Source organism: Sceloporus occidentalis, unplaced genomic scaffold (assembly GCF_023333645.1).
Source record: "Sceloporus occidentalis isolate IW3139 unplaced genomic scaffold, rSceOcc1.0.p SCAF_4, whole genome shotgun sequence".
Taxonomy (NCBI): domain Eukaryota; kingdom Metazoa; phylum Chordata; class Lepidosauria; order Squamata; family Phrynosomatidae; genus Sceloporus; species Sceloporus occidentalis.
In genome coordinates, this window is record NW_028316984.1 from 106,510,560 (window position 1) to 106,527,667 (window position 17,108).

At 39.4% G+C, this 17,108-nt stretch overlaps 1 protein-coding gene across 2 annotated transcripts in view; it reads right to left on the reverse strand.

The window, feature by feature from the left end:
* Positions 1–17,108, reverse strand: part of GALNT18 (polypeptide N-acetylgalactosaminyltransferase 18) — a 407,674-nt gene that overhangs the window by 89,973 nt on the left and 300,593 nt on the right. For both annotated transcript variants that reach the window (XM_089521185.1, XM_089521184.1), the window contains exons 5-6: positions 16,479–16,676; positions 13,465–13,579 (exon numbers count right to left, since the gene is read on the reverse strand). In XM_089521185.1, coding sequence (XP_089377311.1) covers positions 13,465–13,579; positions 16,479–16,676 — 313 coding nt within the window. The remainder of the gene's footprint in view (positions 1–13,464; positions 13,580–16,478; positions 16,677–17,108) is intronic.

Genomic DNA, 17,108 nt, shown 5'->3' on the forward strand with positions numbered 1-17,108 from the left:
GGTTTCACTTTTTATTCCTCTCTGTCGGGTACCCCCAGATTCAGGCTACAGCCAAGGCATGTAGATTCTTTCTTTACAATATTGCTAAAATTTCTTTCAGCCTCCACTGCCAAGATCCTGGTCCTTGCCTTAATAGTCATGTGACTAGATTTTTACAACCTCCTTCTGGTGGGGCTTCCTCTTTCTCATCTCCATCGTTTAATTTCTGTCCAGTATTCAGCTACACGCATCATCAGTTCTGCTCATCATTTTGACCATATTTCTCCTTTAATGTCATCCCTCCATTGGCTCCCCCTCCCTTTCTGTATCCGTTACAACCTGCTGTTGATGACTTTTAAAGCTCTGCATAGGCTGGCCCCTTCTTATTTATCGGAGCTTCTTTCCCCTTACCTTCCCATTCATACCCTCCATTCTGGGAATCAAGGACTGTTGTCCTAGCCAAAGATTTTCTCTTCTCCAGCCCCGATCCACACCCTTTCACTGGCTGCTCCTCACTCTTGGAACCTCCTTCCGTCTCTCAAGCATGGTGCATCACCTCTTTACCCAGCTTTAAAACTGAGTTACAGACAATACTGTTCAGGGAAGCATTCTCAGACACCACTTGATTGTTATTGTAGGTTTATTTTTAATTGCTTGCTATATTTATTATTTAATGTTAATATGTATTAACATATATTTTGTTAAATTATTTTAGTAGAATGTATGCCTTAGGCAGGTTTATTCTATTCTGTTCTATTCTATTCTATTCTATTCGTAACTGATTATATGTACAGCGCTGTATAAATTTACAGCGCTCTATAAATAAAGCTTAATAATAACAACAATAATAAGTTCTCAGGAACAATCTATTCAGAAAAATTCCATCATCCACATACCAATTACTATATGTGCCTCTTGCACATATCCAAGGATGATTTTATATCACAATTACAAATATTAAACCATAACTGACTCTGGACTGAGTTTATTAATATGAGCATTCCCCTTATACCCTGTTGTCCACATATGAAATAGCCCAATAAAAATATTTCTCAGTTTTAGGAAGAACAAACTGAGGGAAAGAAATGTGGTACTATAAAATCTAAAATGACTTCTAGAACAGAAAGATAATCTAATGTGGTCCTTCAGCTTTTAAAACTCATTAATAGTCACAGCATTAATTAATGGAGAGGCCTCATTCAAGCATTCTCACTTTTAAAAAAGAATATATTGAAACAATTTGTTACATACTACATTGTTGGTGTTCTTGTTCTCACTCCTCCTACTTTTATATAATTGCTCCATTATGTACTTTTAACACTGTATTTGTACCGTGTGGATTAATTTTGCACTTAGTTTCATGAACCATAAAGCTTCTACAATGCATTATTAAGCTATGTATGTTGAGGGCTGGGGGTGTTGCTGTTTCATAATTGTAGTAAATTCTGCCAAGAACTGTTACTAAGCGATAACATGCTTCAAGAGTCACTAAAGGCAGAGCTCAGTTGTTTTTACATCCATCTCAGTGCAATACACAGCAAAAATAATTGATATCCAAGTCATTCTATTGCCAGCTTTATGTCAAAAGAAGGAAGCAGACTGTTGTAATGGTTCATTTTTCACACAGTTGATTTTTGCCTTTCTTGGTGGTCTATTGTGTCACCAATATTCTGCTTTCACAGAAAGAGCTCTATATTGATACTATTTTGTCAGTTTTACAAATATGCCATAAGGATACCTAACATCAAAAAGACCAGTCTAATAGAAAGGGCACAAGATACCCCTGCAATGAGAGAAAAATACTCTTTTGGGGGGAGGATTACGGAGCAAACAACACTGACCAGAATCCTGTATGGAAGTCTTCAAAAGTGAAAGGCGCAGTAAAGATCGCAGAAAAATGCCGGCCTGCCGGCGCCTATTTTTCCTCCAGAGGGAAGCCACAGCCGCCAAACCATGCAGCTTACCTCTGGCGGAAAAATAAACCAAGAAACGCTGGTTCTTTTTAAGCCACAGGGGCAGTGTAACAAGTGCGCCACTGGCACACTTGTTATGTAAGCGCTGTGTGGCAATGTGTGGATGTCACGTGGTGCTTACGTAACAATGGAGGTGCCCATGTACACAGGGAGCTGCCATTGTTATGCTATCCATATGTATTAAGGTTAGGTACCCTAGTATTGTCCCTGGTACGCCGCTTATTGGCGGTATGTACCAGGCCTTACATACACAGGAATTAACATCAGGTCATTTTGTAACATTCAGATCAGGTAGAGGGCTGTTGCTAAATTATTACATAGCACAGCCAACAAAGTGAATATTGTACAATGGGATCAATGCACAATGGGACCAATGCAACACAGGACTGCACATTCAGCATCAATGGGCATCTCTAGCATCAATGCACAGCAGACACTCTTGCCAGTATGCTGACATGCACCTTCGCAATTCACTAACAGAGTTTCTTAGCCCCACTGCTACTTAGCTAAGTATATGCAAAGTTGCATAAAATAAAAGGTGATAGAAGATTCATTCTTTTCCAAATTGTGCTCCTTGGCTCTGTGAGTTCTATTTTTTTTTTAAAGAGCAAACCTACAAGAACATATGATGCATGCTCTTTTTGTCTACTGGGAACAGTTTTATGTGCAAGTGACAATTTTCAAAATAGTCTTCATCTATTAATGGGCAGGGACACCAAAAGAAGGAGTTGAGGAGACAGATGATCTCTCTCTCTCCCGCCTCCCCCCCCCCCCCCACACACACACCAGAGTCACACATAAGTGGCTGAAAGTAGGTAAAAAGATAAACTGGACAGTGACTTCAAGAAGGGACCAAGTCATTTCGTGTCCTGTGACAAGATGACAGATTTCCCCATTCCATGTACAAAAACTGAGCAGATTGGCAAGTGGATCATCACTGGCAAGAGGATAGTATCTTCTGGTGTAGCCAAGGCATAAGGTTAGGTCAAGGGCATAATGGCTTGCCATTGGGTTCCCCACCATCTGGACTTTCTACATTGCATTGAACTAATTATTCTTTTTCAAGAAAACCAAAAGCAGAAATTTACTTCACAAAAGTAACAAAGATAGCCAGCATGGAGTAGTGGTTTGAGTGTTGGACTAGGACACTGGGAGGTGAGGGTTTGAATCCCTGCTCAGGTACTGAAACCCACTGGGTGACCCTATGCAAGTCACACTCTCTGCCTCAGAGAAAGCAAAATTCTGCCAAGAAAACTTCATGACTTAGGGACCCAATAAGCCAGAAATGACTTGAAGGCACACAATAATAATAAAGTAATGAAGCCACCAGTTCAGTTGTACATTGGGAGTTAAGATGTGCAAAATATTGATTCATATTCACACACTCCATGAAAAAAGGTGTCTCATTGTTTCAGACAAACACAAAGACAAACACAACCACAAACACAAGAACAAGTACACCTTGAAATAAAGATGATTCTTCACACCTTCAGGGGTTTGTTGGGGAGGAAAATTATTTATGTGCAAATAGACATGAGGCTTATGCAATTTTCCACAACTTTTTCCAGTCTGCACATATGCACAAATTCTGGCACAGAAAAACCACGTACCACAGAAATCAGTGTATTTTGTGCAGAATAAATATTCTCTCCAGAGGAAAACCACATGTATTTTTGTGCAAATGAAATTTCTCTAAAGTTCTGAAGTACAAATGGTGATTGAAAATTGTGTAGAAACCCTTGTATTCTCACAGAACAGAGAGAACATTTCTGAATACAGGAATTAAATAGGAAGGGAAATACATCCTTGGTGAGGAAGCAAGCAAAAGAAACTCTCAAAACAAGGAGATTTGACCCCATTCCTTTACTCTGGGCCAAAGTGGTGGCTGTCCCACATATCAACTCATGTGCCAACAACCTTTTCTTCCTACTGAGACTTACAATAGAGCTTGGGAAACTTACTTTCTTGGGACTACACCTCTCAGGCTCCCCCAGCTAGCTCGGCCAGTGTAATCCAAAAAGTAACTTCTCCAAGAACTGCTTTTAAATAATGTGTTCCCTTCCCTGTGAAACAGAGAGATCATAAAGATGATTCATAGTCAAACTGGCAATGCTGTCTGTATGTGTAATTATACATGCTGTAGCTGCAGGCAGCCTGCTGAGGCATTCATGGAGAAAGGAGTGGAAGAGAAAATTATGCCACTGGAGGCTTGACACAAACAAATAGAACCAGCAATGAAGAACAGCTTTACTCAGGCTGAGATGCAGTTGGGAGCATGGTAATATAGAAGAAATAATTTCTACTCCATTTTCAGAATAGGGCTGTTTCTATGGCAAAATGATAATAATTTTGAAATCACATCCACAAGTACTTCAGTCACCTCCAATACTTGGACTATTCAGGATATAAAGTACTTTTGCAATTATTCTGCTCACACTGAGAACCCACTGTATAAGCTATAGCAACGTCCAAGCATATGTTCCACGTGTCAATCTCACCACACACACACACACACACACACACACACACACACACACACTCTCTTGTTAGGCTTTCTTTTTCTCCATTTATCCAAAGAAAACATAAAAAGATCCCTTCTGGATCTGACAAAAGGCTCATCTGGTTTAGCATTCTGTTCCCACAGTTGCAATCCAGTTGTCTATGGAAAGCCAACAAACAGGATGTGGGTGCAACTCTACCCTCCATCAACTAAGAAACAGAGATATATTGTCTATACTGGAGGAGTATATGAACAAGTAGCCACTAGTTTATCTTCTAAGAATGTAACCAAGTTGTTAAAAAGAAAAGGTATGGGTGAAGCTTTCCACCATTTCATCAGCATGCTGGGGAAAAAATGTTATTAACTCATAATTATGAAGATGTTAATGACATGTTAACTGCTAGGGACACAAAAGTGACAATTTAATTATCAAAGTGATCTGGGAAACATTTTTGGGGGGAGGGGCTGCCATCACAAATGGAGTGAAGGACTGTAGAAGCAGTAGATATGTTTTACATGTAGAGGGGTTCAAGATTTAATATAGCATCTCACATTAATGGCTGGAAAGGACTCCTGTCTCAAACTCTGGAAAGCCACAGGCAACATGATGCTTCAAGATGGTTTGATCACATGTTCCATCAGCCCAGTTGTCAGGATCAGATGTCATGGATGATTTCAGATGTGATCTAAAACCTTTTAGAGCACCATGTTGGGTATATGATGTCAATACTGTGGACCCACAGTTTGATTTGGTACAATGCAGCTTTATATCTTCCTACACCCCTCCAAGAACATGGCAATGCAATGAGAATATAGGAACAACAAAGACTACAGTAAGAGCTGGACTTAATTGAACTCAGTGGGATTTCGGTGAGTAGATCTGTTTATAAAATTACACTGTACTACACTACATATAGTGAAAAGGTTGCATCAATTTTTTTTAAAGTCCATGATATGAATTCATAAAAAAACCTCACTGTGACAATAAAACGACACCATGTATTGTTAGGAAACCTTGCAACTGGAAGGAATGAGGGAGTCACAGCCAAGAGGGTGGCACCTCCTTCTTACCAACTACTTAGCAGCTTGTGGGAAAGAGGTGGTGGCAAAGATGACAACATCAGCAAAGGCAGACATGTTTTGGTGGCATTAAGAAATGGATGTGCTACAAGAAGGATAGAGACAGTCTGAGGGTAAAGCAGAGAGGTATGAAAAGTGAAAGATCTCACCCACTTCAAATGGAAAAGGTACTGGTTACAATCCCTCTACTGATTTACCTAGTCAAATGATCTTTAAATGATGTTGTAGAAAGAGGTATTAAATACCTCCTTTTGCAGTATCTCACCTCAAGAGAAGGCAGTTTCAAAGGACAGGATGGTGATGGCAGCTCTCTTTTTCCAGCTACAGAACTGCAGCTGGCCCCTGCCTGGGTTATCTCTCTCACCCTGTTAACCACTAAATGGTTGGTTGAGCACACGTGAGACCTTTGAAACTACTTTCTAGTAGAAGAGGTCACAGAAAACTTCATGGGTGGAGTTGTTACTCTTCACCTGTGGGGTAAGATTGAGCCTTATAATTGACAGGGTTTCTGCTTTGTTGTTTTGCTTGTATATGTGAATATTTATTTATAAATACAGTCTTTTGCAGTGTAGTTTTTCTCCCTATAAAATGCAGTTTGTATTAGGGCAGCTTTTGTCTGACATTTTGTTCCTTGCATACATAACATTTTATGATTATTTGCATTTTGCTGTATTTCTGTCTCCAATGTTCAGAGGCCATGATAACCTCATTTTAATGAACTAGAAATAACAATGATTACAGCTTTACACAATGTATGCTATAATTATGCAGTCATAAATAATATATTTAGTGAATTCGCCATACATTAATTATTATTCCTAAATGCTCCGAGCTATTGATGCCATAAGTCTGCAAAATGTTTTGTAAAGACAGATGCCATTTGGTAGCATGGAAAAATTATAGCACAGGGAGACTAGTTTCAGCACTGTGCTTGGGAAGTGCTTCCAACTCTCTGTCACACTATACAATAACAACAGAAGTTTTGAAACTGAAATGGTATTTCAACAGTTATCAAGGAAGTAAAATATGTCTTCTGACAGGACAGAGAAAGCTGCTGTTGTCTGATGGCAAATAGATGTTCCCTTGCTATCTAAAAACACAGGCCAGCTTAGATACTTAAACCTTCTTCCTATGCACGGTCAAGGAGTAAGATTACATCACCCCATTCTACCCAACTATGACAGAAAGCCTCACTTCTTAACTGAAAACCAGATTGAAATTAACAGCTAATTACTTCCGATGCCCAGAAGTGTAATTATGTCTTTGCCAACAACCTACTAGACAGTCTCATCATTTTTCCACAGTGTCACTCTTTTCCTTAACTTTTAACAGTACATTATATGCTTCAAGACACTGTTGGCAGTCTGGCAGCTTCTTTACCAACCTTGTACAGTACACTGGTGTAATATATCCTATTGTTTTGGACATACAACACAAAATCTGAGTATAGATGACAACAAAAGGTGCCTTGGTAAGTGAAATAATGACTTGAACTCCAGAGAAATGCAAGGAGGCAAGCAAGGAATCTTGCAGAAAAATAAACCACGAGCACAATCCTAACCACAACTGACTGATTACCATTCTGTTTGCTATCCAAGAAGTATGCTCAGAGCCAAAACACAGAATTGTGAAAAGGACACATTTTAGCAGGGTAAAATTCCCTGCAGGTTCCAGTTTTCCTGAGGAGAAATACTAAGGCTAAATTGTTTATTGGGCTTCAAGATATTTATGGAAAATCTACCTACCTACTTACCTACCTACCTACCTACCTACCTACTGTATATACTCATGTATAAGTCTAGAAATTTAGGTTAAAAAATTGACCAAAAAACCCTGTGTCGACTTATCTATGGGTCAATGTAAGTACTGTATCTTAACTCTTATTTAAAAGAAAGAACCATCCCTTGGTGAAAAGCAAGAGTATAATCTGTCCTGGAAGCACTGACCCCCTCTACTCTCTCATCCATCCAGACTTAAGAGTAAGCACAAAGAGTTATGTCTGCTGAAATTTTGTAAGTTATTTGACATTGGTGGGACACTGACTGCCCAAAAAGGGTGGTCTGCCGCTGCCTCCTTTTCCGCCGCTGGGAAGCCGCTGTGCATAAACCACGTGGCTTCCCACTGGCGGAAAAAGAACCTGCAAAAAGCAGGTTCTTTTTTCGTTGTGCTTGCAACGCCCAAGTATGCAAATGGCACACTTGTGATGTCGCAAGTGCGACGTGATGTGTGGACGCTATGCGTCTGTCACGTCGTAATGGCAGTGCCCATGTAGACAGGGCGCCGCCATTTTGATGACGCCGTGACGTGTTAGGGTTGCGGGGCATGCGGTGGTGCCGCCCTCGGGCCACCCTAGCATGAATCCAGGCCGGCGCAAATTGAAAGTCTGGATAGCGCCATTGTTTTCCTTTGCTTCATCCTTTAGATCCTTTGCTATATGCCCCTAAGTTTTACCCTCAACGTATCCATGGGTCATATCAAAATCCATAAATTTGGCCCCAAAACTTGCTCTCAACTTATACATGAGATCAACTTATAGTCAAGAACATACGGTATCTATCGCCATACCTTACATTTTGCGATTGGCAAGAACCAATCAGTAGTAGTATCAGAGTAAAACAAGAACTGTTCTGGACATGCTGGTCTAGAACTGAACTGCTTCTGTAGGTATACCACAGTTTATAGCTTGAGACAGAGTCTTGTGCTTCATGATATGTTCTCATGAACTACCAGTCCCAGAGATCCCTGTCCATAAGCCAGAGGGAAGGATGGCTGAGGCAGGGGCACACACACCATAACTATCAGGGACACTGATCCCAGGACAGTAGGGGCCAATACTGGTACTAGGGAAAGTGTGTGTGTGTGTGTGTGTGTGTGTGTGTGTGTGTATGCCCATTATGGTAGACTAATGGGATTCTAAATATAATACTATTACATTTAGATGTTGATGATGGTCCTTTTGCAAATTAGAATACCTGATCAAGTCTTTACTTTTCCTGCACCACAAGTATTATATTTTATCTTGTTTCTTATTAGGGGTAAAACCAGCCTTGGTGGGAGCATTTTGAGGGCATTTAGCAAAAACTGCCATGTTAGTTTTAAGATGGATTTTCAAAGTAATGGGAAAAGTAAGAAGTAGCAAACTGCACAACCAGAAATGTATTTTAATAGAGAAAATCAATGACAAGTAACAGTAACAATTCTTTTTAAAAAAAACTTTCAGAGCTCTAAAATATTCATAGAGTATCTGACATCTAGAATGTTATGCTTCTTTTTAATACTGCATTGTAAATATTCATCAGTCCTGGTATTATTTAGGTTAGTTCTGAACTGGTTATGAAAAATCAATGATATACTGCTATGATTATCTGTCCACTACAGTGATGTAAGTGATTTTGATGCAAGTGGAAAATGATTTTTTTTTTTTTTTGGACAGAGTAGAGGTAGAGAAAATGTTGCCATTTCACACAGTGTTGTTTTAGAGATGAAAATAGTTTTATGTTGGTCAAGCTGAGCTTCTCTGGTGTGCGTGTGCATGTGGGGAGACAAAATAACATTGGATCATATTTAAGTACCACCCAAATTCAATTATATAAAAGCTTGGGCCCTTTCCATCAGTGTGATTTTTTGCCGTTAATTTCAGCATAAAGTAAGCTGTACTGACTGGCCAGTGTTTTACTTTAGAGCTCTGGGGCCATGTTCTGTCATGTAAATTATTACAAAGTCTCGTGGGTAGCATTGATCAAACTCTTTGCTAGTGTAAAGACACAGCAAGTCATTCAGCTCAAAATCAGTGTCATATTTTCAAGAAGAACATACAAGTTCAAGCAGTGAAACCAGCTTTTAGGAGTAGCCTTCTGACCCTCTACTAGCAGCTACAGATGATGCTCCTGTCTCTTGTCTGTAAAGTACCTATGTGAGGAACCTGCCCTCTCTTCTGTTGCAGTAATGCTTCATCTTTAAAAAGCAAAAGGAAAGAGAGCAACTGAGCAAGTATAGAATGAAAGCCTGGAGAATACATTTTGCAGCCTGAATATGGTAGATTTTTTTTTTTACCACCTACTTATAGATTGTGTCTTTGACTTTATAACAGTCTTTGTAACTGAGAAAATATTAAGTCGCATCAGAAAGATTGTATTGTCCATAGGCTGATATCTAATTTCACATTGTGTTCTGGGAAAATCTGGGGTTCTTCAGAATTTTAACAAGGTTTTCTCACTTAAAAGGTCAAATATGGCAGGTGTGCTTCCTTGAAAGATAGCTTTCAAGGAAGCTATCTCATTGCTGCAGATCTTCTTCTGAAATATTTGGTAGAGTACCTGTGTATGAGTGTATGGGGACAAAAATGATGCCCAACAGGCAAAGCTGTCATTCAGTGTGTATGGACAAAAATTATACCAATATGCCAAGCAATTACTGTACACAAAGAGACTATGGCCAGCTTCCTGTTAGTGACACATGCCTGCAGAGATCCAATGTATGCCCATATTGTCTTTGGGGGGGTGGTGTCATTGTGGAGGTTGGTATTCTCTTCCTTCATTTCCAATAACCTAAACCCCACATCTCATCATTATATGTTTTCATGTGGTCTTATATATCCATCTATTGTATTTTAATCTGTTGTTACCTGCCTCAATTCATAGGGAAGGCAAATAAGAAAGAAGAAAGATGAAGACGAAGACAAAGAAGAAGAACCACCAGCACCAGCACCACCATCATCATTAACAACAACTGCTGCACATGCACCCCATGGCCATTCATGGAATGATGGAGTACTGCAGAAGTATGTGCTGTTACTGATGTTTGCACTACCCAATAGCCAGTTGTAAAATGGTTACATCATCTGTGTTTCTCTGGAGAACCTTGACAGATCTCAGCAGATTATTTTATCGCTTTGTATCTGGCTATGGAGGCATAGCCTGATATTTATTTGACTGAATGGACATGGGGGGGGGGTGCGCTACAGCAACTAAATGGGGAATCTAGGAAGTTCAACCAGTGGAACATTTAAGTTATGCCCTTCACTATCTCAGCCAATATCTCTTGTGGACAGCTCCCCAGAGGAATTCTTGATATGTGATAAGAGTTCCCTGAAGACTAAATATCTGAGAATGGCAGATTGTTGTGTGCAGATTTTCCCATATATGGTGAAAAAGTTTATGCCTGGGTTTTGAAGGAGCTGCATCTACCTATGATATACTATGCATCTTTATCTTCTGGACTGTGTTCTATACTGATGATTTTGAAAGCCACAGGAAACAGATATCAGCTGTGTGCAGTTAATCTTTGTATGACACAGTTCATAAATTTATTTATTTTTTTAAAAAAATATTCAAACCAATCCAGATACCTTCCTTAGAATATTTTCACTTACACTCAAATCCAACTAGCCATCTTTTTTAAAAACAAAACAAAACAAAACCAAAACCCAACAACCACCAGCAGTATTACATTTGTAAAAGATATTTAGAGAAGCTGAAATGAGATACATAAATCACATAGATTGTTGCTAATAAACTAATGCCACTGAGTCGAATAGAAATTGTTTGCTTATACGGACTCAGTAGTCAATAAATATGCTCTGTCTGGGACTGTGAAGGAAGAGCACATTTGTCTCATTTTTATCTGCATCTAAAATGGCTCAACTATGTTTAAACAAGGAGATGTGACTTGGAGAAGTTTTCATTTTACCTAGACAATCTTAATTATAAAAGGTCAATGAGTCTTCTCCCAACTTCATTACTTCAGCAATATTTTTGAAATATTTGAGCAACTTTGCATAGTGCCAGGTTTGTTATAATCTGTGGCTTGTTAAACTTCCATAGTTTTCTAACACAGTTCATTTTTATTCCAGATTTCCACATAGAAACTGAAGCTAACATAAAGTGGATTGACAAGTACCCTTACTGTTCAGTTAACTAGAGACCGACACTTACATTCAACTTATCAGTGCTCCCATGAATACAAACATCTTTCTAAATAAAACAGGAGAATGTAAGTACAATGGGCCTTTTCCTTACATGGGGGATCTGTTCCGGACTCCCGCCTCCCCCCCCCCCGGCCTAAGGGGAATTCCACATATGCTTGAGCTCTGTTAAAAATAATGGGGCTCCTGCCCTTAGTGCGGTGCTGCACACGTGCCACGGGCACATGTGCCATTACTTCTTCCTGGGCGCGCCGAGGCTTCTTCAGGTGTGGCTTTCAGCATATGCTGAAAGCCACGTATATCATGCCCGTGTATGATGTGGATGCACTGTACTTTCTAGTACTACTGATAATTAGGAGTTTTAGTTTGTGGAAACAAAAAGGGATATTTTTCAAATGGAATGTTTTTAATTTTGCTAGAAAATTCGATTAATCAGTCTGTAATGTCTGAAGAATAAGATATGTAAAAATTCTGGATTTTAAAAACATGTCCAAAGCATCACAGGAGAAAACACTGGTTATGACAAACATCATGGATAGTATTGGAATTATTACCGAACAAGGCAGTTATCTACTGTGCCCTTAATCAAGGCATCAAACAACTAACAGGGAACTGCAAAATTTATATTCTACAATAATAGACTGAGAAGAAACTTATTCTGAGAGTTTTTAGTGTTAGGGGTGAAACACGCAGGCCAAATAAAGCAGTTTCAATCTGCTTTGGTGGAGCATTTACATGACATACACCTCCAAAGAAGGCAGAAACTGGATTGAAGCTATGCTCCTGGGCTAAAAAACCAGAGCAAAAAGAACCAGGAATATTCTGACTTAGCCTGGAAAATATATACCTTCAAAACTGCATATAAACGTTCTGATGTCAGAGGAGTTCTAGCCCTAATCCTATAGCGGCATATAAATGCTCCTAAGCAGGTGAGTATTAAAAAAATGCCAGAGCCGGCATACCCAAGTAGTTGGGGCAGTAATGCAAAAAAGTGAAAGTGTGATACCTCCAATAGTTATGAATACAACATACACAAACCAGACAGTTTAAGATGGGGTGATGGAGGGTGAAGGGGGCATGTGTGTGTGGGGGTCTCCATGATTGTGCTTGACCCGTGTTTTACTAGGCACACAGATGCTCTGATGCCTGTACCAGTGGAGATCGCAGGTGCAACTATGTGGCTGATCAAAGGGGTGGAAATCCAATGGCATGGCATCTAGGCTGCAGACATCGCCAGAGGTGTGTTTGTGTGATGGTGCGCATGCATGATAGGGAAGTGACAAAAAAATTACCCAGTGGCATAGCTTCACACTACACTGTGCAGTTTGGGTTGCCTTGAGAGCGGCCAATACAGACAGCAGGGTTTCAAACCACTTTTGGAAATTGCAGGTTCGAGCTGCTTTTTCTTGCCTGTCTTTTCTGCCCCAAGTCAAAAATACTGATTAACTGGTTTCTCTTCTGATGTGCTGAGACAGCATTGAGATCTCAAGAATCTATCTTCTTTGCAGTATAATAAATGGATTATTGATTGGTAATCTTATTACTGCAAAGCATATTATGTTCCTAACAGGGAAAAGGTTAAGGAAAAATCATTAAGGAGTAATATCATGCCTAGTACATATATTAGAACACCTTATTCAGCTATTTGATGAATAGAAAGCCTGTGTACATTTTGATGATAAGAAAGGCAGTGTATGATGTTCATCTTGTATCCATTCAATGATTGAATAGTTTGCTCAGGGGAAAAGCTTGAATCTTTTAAAAAAATATAAAGAATCAAGTCAGCAATATATCCAGTCATTTCTACCTCTCCATTTTTTCAGTGCATGAACAGCCTAACTTTAACACAGGAAATAGTTAGGGATCAGTTTCACCAAAAGCTCACAGCTTTTGAAAAAAATGTGAGGCTTAGACTCTAACCATATCATGTTTAGTGCTTTTCCTGGGACTTTGCCCTCCTTTAACACCTGGGACAATCAGAAGAGACCACTCTCCTGAGGATGCCTTACCCTGATCCCAAGTTCCACATTTTCACCTCCATAAACCTCCATGCCTTCATCTAGCAGACCAATTTCTTGGAAATATTCTCTGTCCACTATGAAACATCCAATCAGTGCTGGGCTCCTAGATTGGAAAACAACAATAGCAGCAGACATTAAAATACAGGAATTTAGCTGATAGACTGAATACAGGAATTTAGTTGATAGAGTAAATAGAGTGTTTGCATTGTTTAAAGTAAGTTCACGACCCATACATTTTACCTAGCTTATGGACCCTCTTCTTTGTGAATGAGATTAACTGTATAAAAATGTAGCTTTCTTTCAGAAATAAGATGCACTATTTACTCCTAAACTAAAAGCAGACACAAGCCATGAGTAGCTCACTGCTTAAGATACCAGTGAAGCTTTGAGAAAACCTGGAATTGCTACTAACAAATCCGTTAAGGTATCAATTTTTACCTATATTTTGATTACATTGCTACTACTTGGGAACCTTAAAAGGGCTTAAATAGGGGTCTTAGATATGACTATGATATGTACACAAATAAACATAGGAAGAAGACAAAATGGCATTGCAGTAATAGCTTGCTTTCCATGCTCGCTTTAAAACTCTCCCTTTGAATTCCAGTTTCTTTTTTTTTCTTTTTTTAAACTACTCCTGGTTCTTACATGACTGTCAATTTGTGAATAGGCCCTAGGGATATAAGCATTTGACTATTTTGTCCTCATTATGCAAGGACAAATAATTTCCACTCTTTTCTCACCTCTATGGCGGGAGAGGAAATGACTATTTCTCTATAGTTTTCCTCTGGTATTCTAAATTGTTTGGGGAAATTATTTTGAACAGAAATATACTTTTTAGGTGCAAAAATCTGTGGGTTTTGCACAAACATTTTTTTGCACCAAAAACCATATGTATTACTGCACAGAATAATTTCACCAAACACTTCAGGATGTATTGAAACCAGGCAAAATCTATACCAAATTATTATCTCTGTATTATTCTTCCCGTCTTGGTTTCTAGAATAACAATGACTGTTGCTATTAGTAGGCACAAACCATTTTAGTAATGTATTAGTGTTATGTTCCTTCAGACTTTGAGTACAGCCTCGGAACCTTTGCACCTATTGAGATTTTGCCATTCTTATGGGTTCTGTTAACCCTATTAAGACTATAAGTATGAGAATATCAGTGCATGGGGCAGAGAGGGAGTAAGCAAGCAAGATCATACTCACTGACCCCATTCATACATTAATTGAAAGCTATGTACAATGTAAGACCATGTGTGAAATCTGATCACAGGTTTTGATAAATGGATGGATGGATGAATGAATGAACGGAGCCACTGGGCAAGATCCTCTCCCACTGCTCCCAGTCTTGTTATCCCCCCCCCCCCCACACACACACACATGGCCTATATAGGGCTACTAAGTATGCACTATGTTGCCACTACCATTTCAGGGTTTTGTTTTTTTTTGGGGGGGGGGGGTGTTGGCAGCTTGTCCAAAACACAGTGGCTCCATTGATCACTGGACCCAACTCGTTACATTGTGCATACAGTGACCTCAAATACTGCCAAGCAATGAGTGGAAACAAATGCTTAGGAATGGAGAGACATTGCATCTTGTGGCATTCGGTCTGGTTAGTCCTGAATGACATTTAAATTGGAAGAGAATGGCCCACGTAGTATTTATAGAGCAGCTGAGAACAGAATAATTAATCTGCCTTTTACCCTAGCTTGTACTTTGTCATGCAGGCTGGCAAAAGGAAAAATGTCACTTTTGTCAATATATGAGCCACAGAAGAGCACTGGGGACAACAGGGTTCTAATTAAAAGAGACAGGGGGTTGCTAGAATGAAGGAGAAACCATTTTGCATTCACCAGGACAATGATAATCAAGCTGTGATAAACTGAGGCATCTGTTCCTGATGTGATCATAAGACTTCTAAAATTGCAAACTCTAATACCTCCCCCCGCCTCCCTGTATAGATCAGTATCACTGTGATGATAACAAAATGTCAGTTCAGAACTACAGGAGACTATTTCTGATAAACTATGTGATGAAGAAAATGCCAGTCATTTATTCTCTTGCTCCAAACATTATGGTTTCAAACAGTAATGCTATGCTTATTAAAAATACAGCCTTCATTTTCTACCACAACATATAGAAGTTTGTAAATATGTTTTGAAGAAAATTATGTTTGCTTTTATTTTAACTTTCCACATTTTCAAACATAAACCTTTTTCTTTGGAGGTGGCCATCTGTCAATAGTGCTTTGATTGTGTGTTCCTGCATGGCAGGAGATTGGACAGGATCGTCCTTGGGGTCTCTTCCAACTCCATGATTCCATGATTCTTCTACTACCACCTGTGGCTCTCCATTACTGTGTGCTCTATACTGTATAAACTGTCAAAGCCACTCCATTAGATTTTACACAATTTATCATGACTTCATCAATACATTCTTCCTTAATCCCCCCTCAAAACATACCTCATCTTAACACCTATATGGCAATAATATACAATATTACCTCTTCCATGTGGGAAATAGTTGCACCTATTGAATTTGGATGGTGCAGATGAAGGAGAAATTGATTTCAATTCCTTTTTGAAAAATATGCTCAAATTCACCAGTTTCCTAATACTAATTCTTTAATTGAAAGATAACACATGTATTCTCCTGTTTTCACCTCTGCTACATTTTATCCAACATTTCATGTCAGGACTCAAACTTTCTGAATTTAAAAGTTGGCCCTTCTTTCATCTACTTTACTGTTAGTTCTGTGACTGTTGCTGGATATTGTATGTGGGATCACTTGTAACAACACACAATTCAAATGGAAGCCAAACTGTACTTCAACTTCAAAATCTAATATGGTGTATTTGTGCCTCATTATCTATTATATGGGGACTCAACAGTGTCTAAACAATTCCTGAAAAGAGAATGGTAAATCATAACATTTTTTGTCACACACATTTATAGTCTGCCCATCACACCATATGGCTCTAATTTGTATCTTACCTTATTGGAGCAGTGGTGTTTTCCAGCTTCCACCATGATTTAGGAGGATTTAAGTATCGACACCATAATTCCCAGTCAAAACCTTGTGCTGACAGAGGATACTCTTCTATTTCAAAATTGTCATATTTGATATTATCAAATGATGGAGAAATTACTCTTCTTCTGTTTTCTTTGATCCTGGTGAGTACTGGCTCAGCCCTAAGGAAGGAGAAAACAACTATGATTATTTAATTTATTTAACAAATCAGTTTATTTCTTCTCCCCCCCCCCCCCCCCGCCCTTGACCTAGACATGGGTATGTGTGCAATTATAAGAGCTTGGAATTTTTTTTGGACTGAAACCTCCAGAATCCTCCAAAGAGTATGGTCAATATAAGTACAAATTCTGATGTATACTGTATAAACAACATCTACTGCTTAGAGCTGGAAGTTTTAGGCCGGTTACAGACCGGCACTTTAGTGCATGACGAGCACGCACTAGGGTTACAAAAGGGCGGTGCTTCTGCACCGCCCTAACCCTAGTGCATGCTCGTCACGCACTAAACGGCGGCGGCCCTTCCATACGGCCGCCGCTGTGAGGATGTCACGGCCACGCCACCTCTAGACGGGGCGGTGCAGACGTGATGTCCTT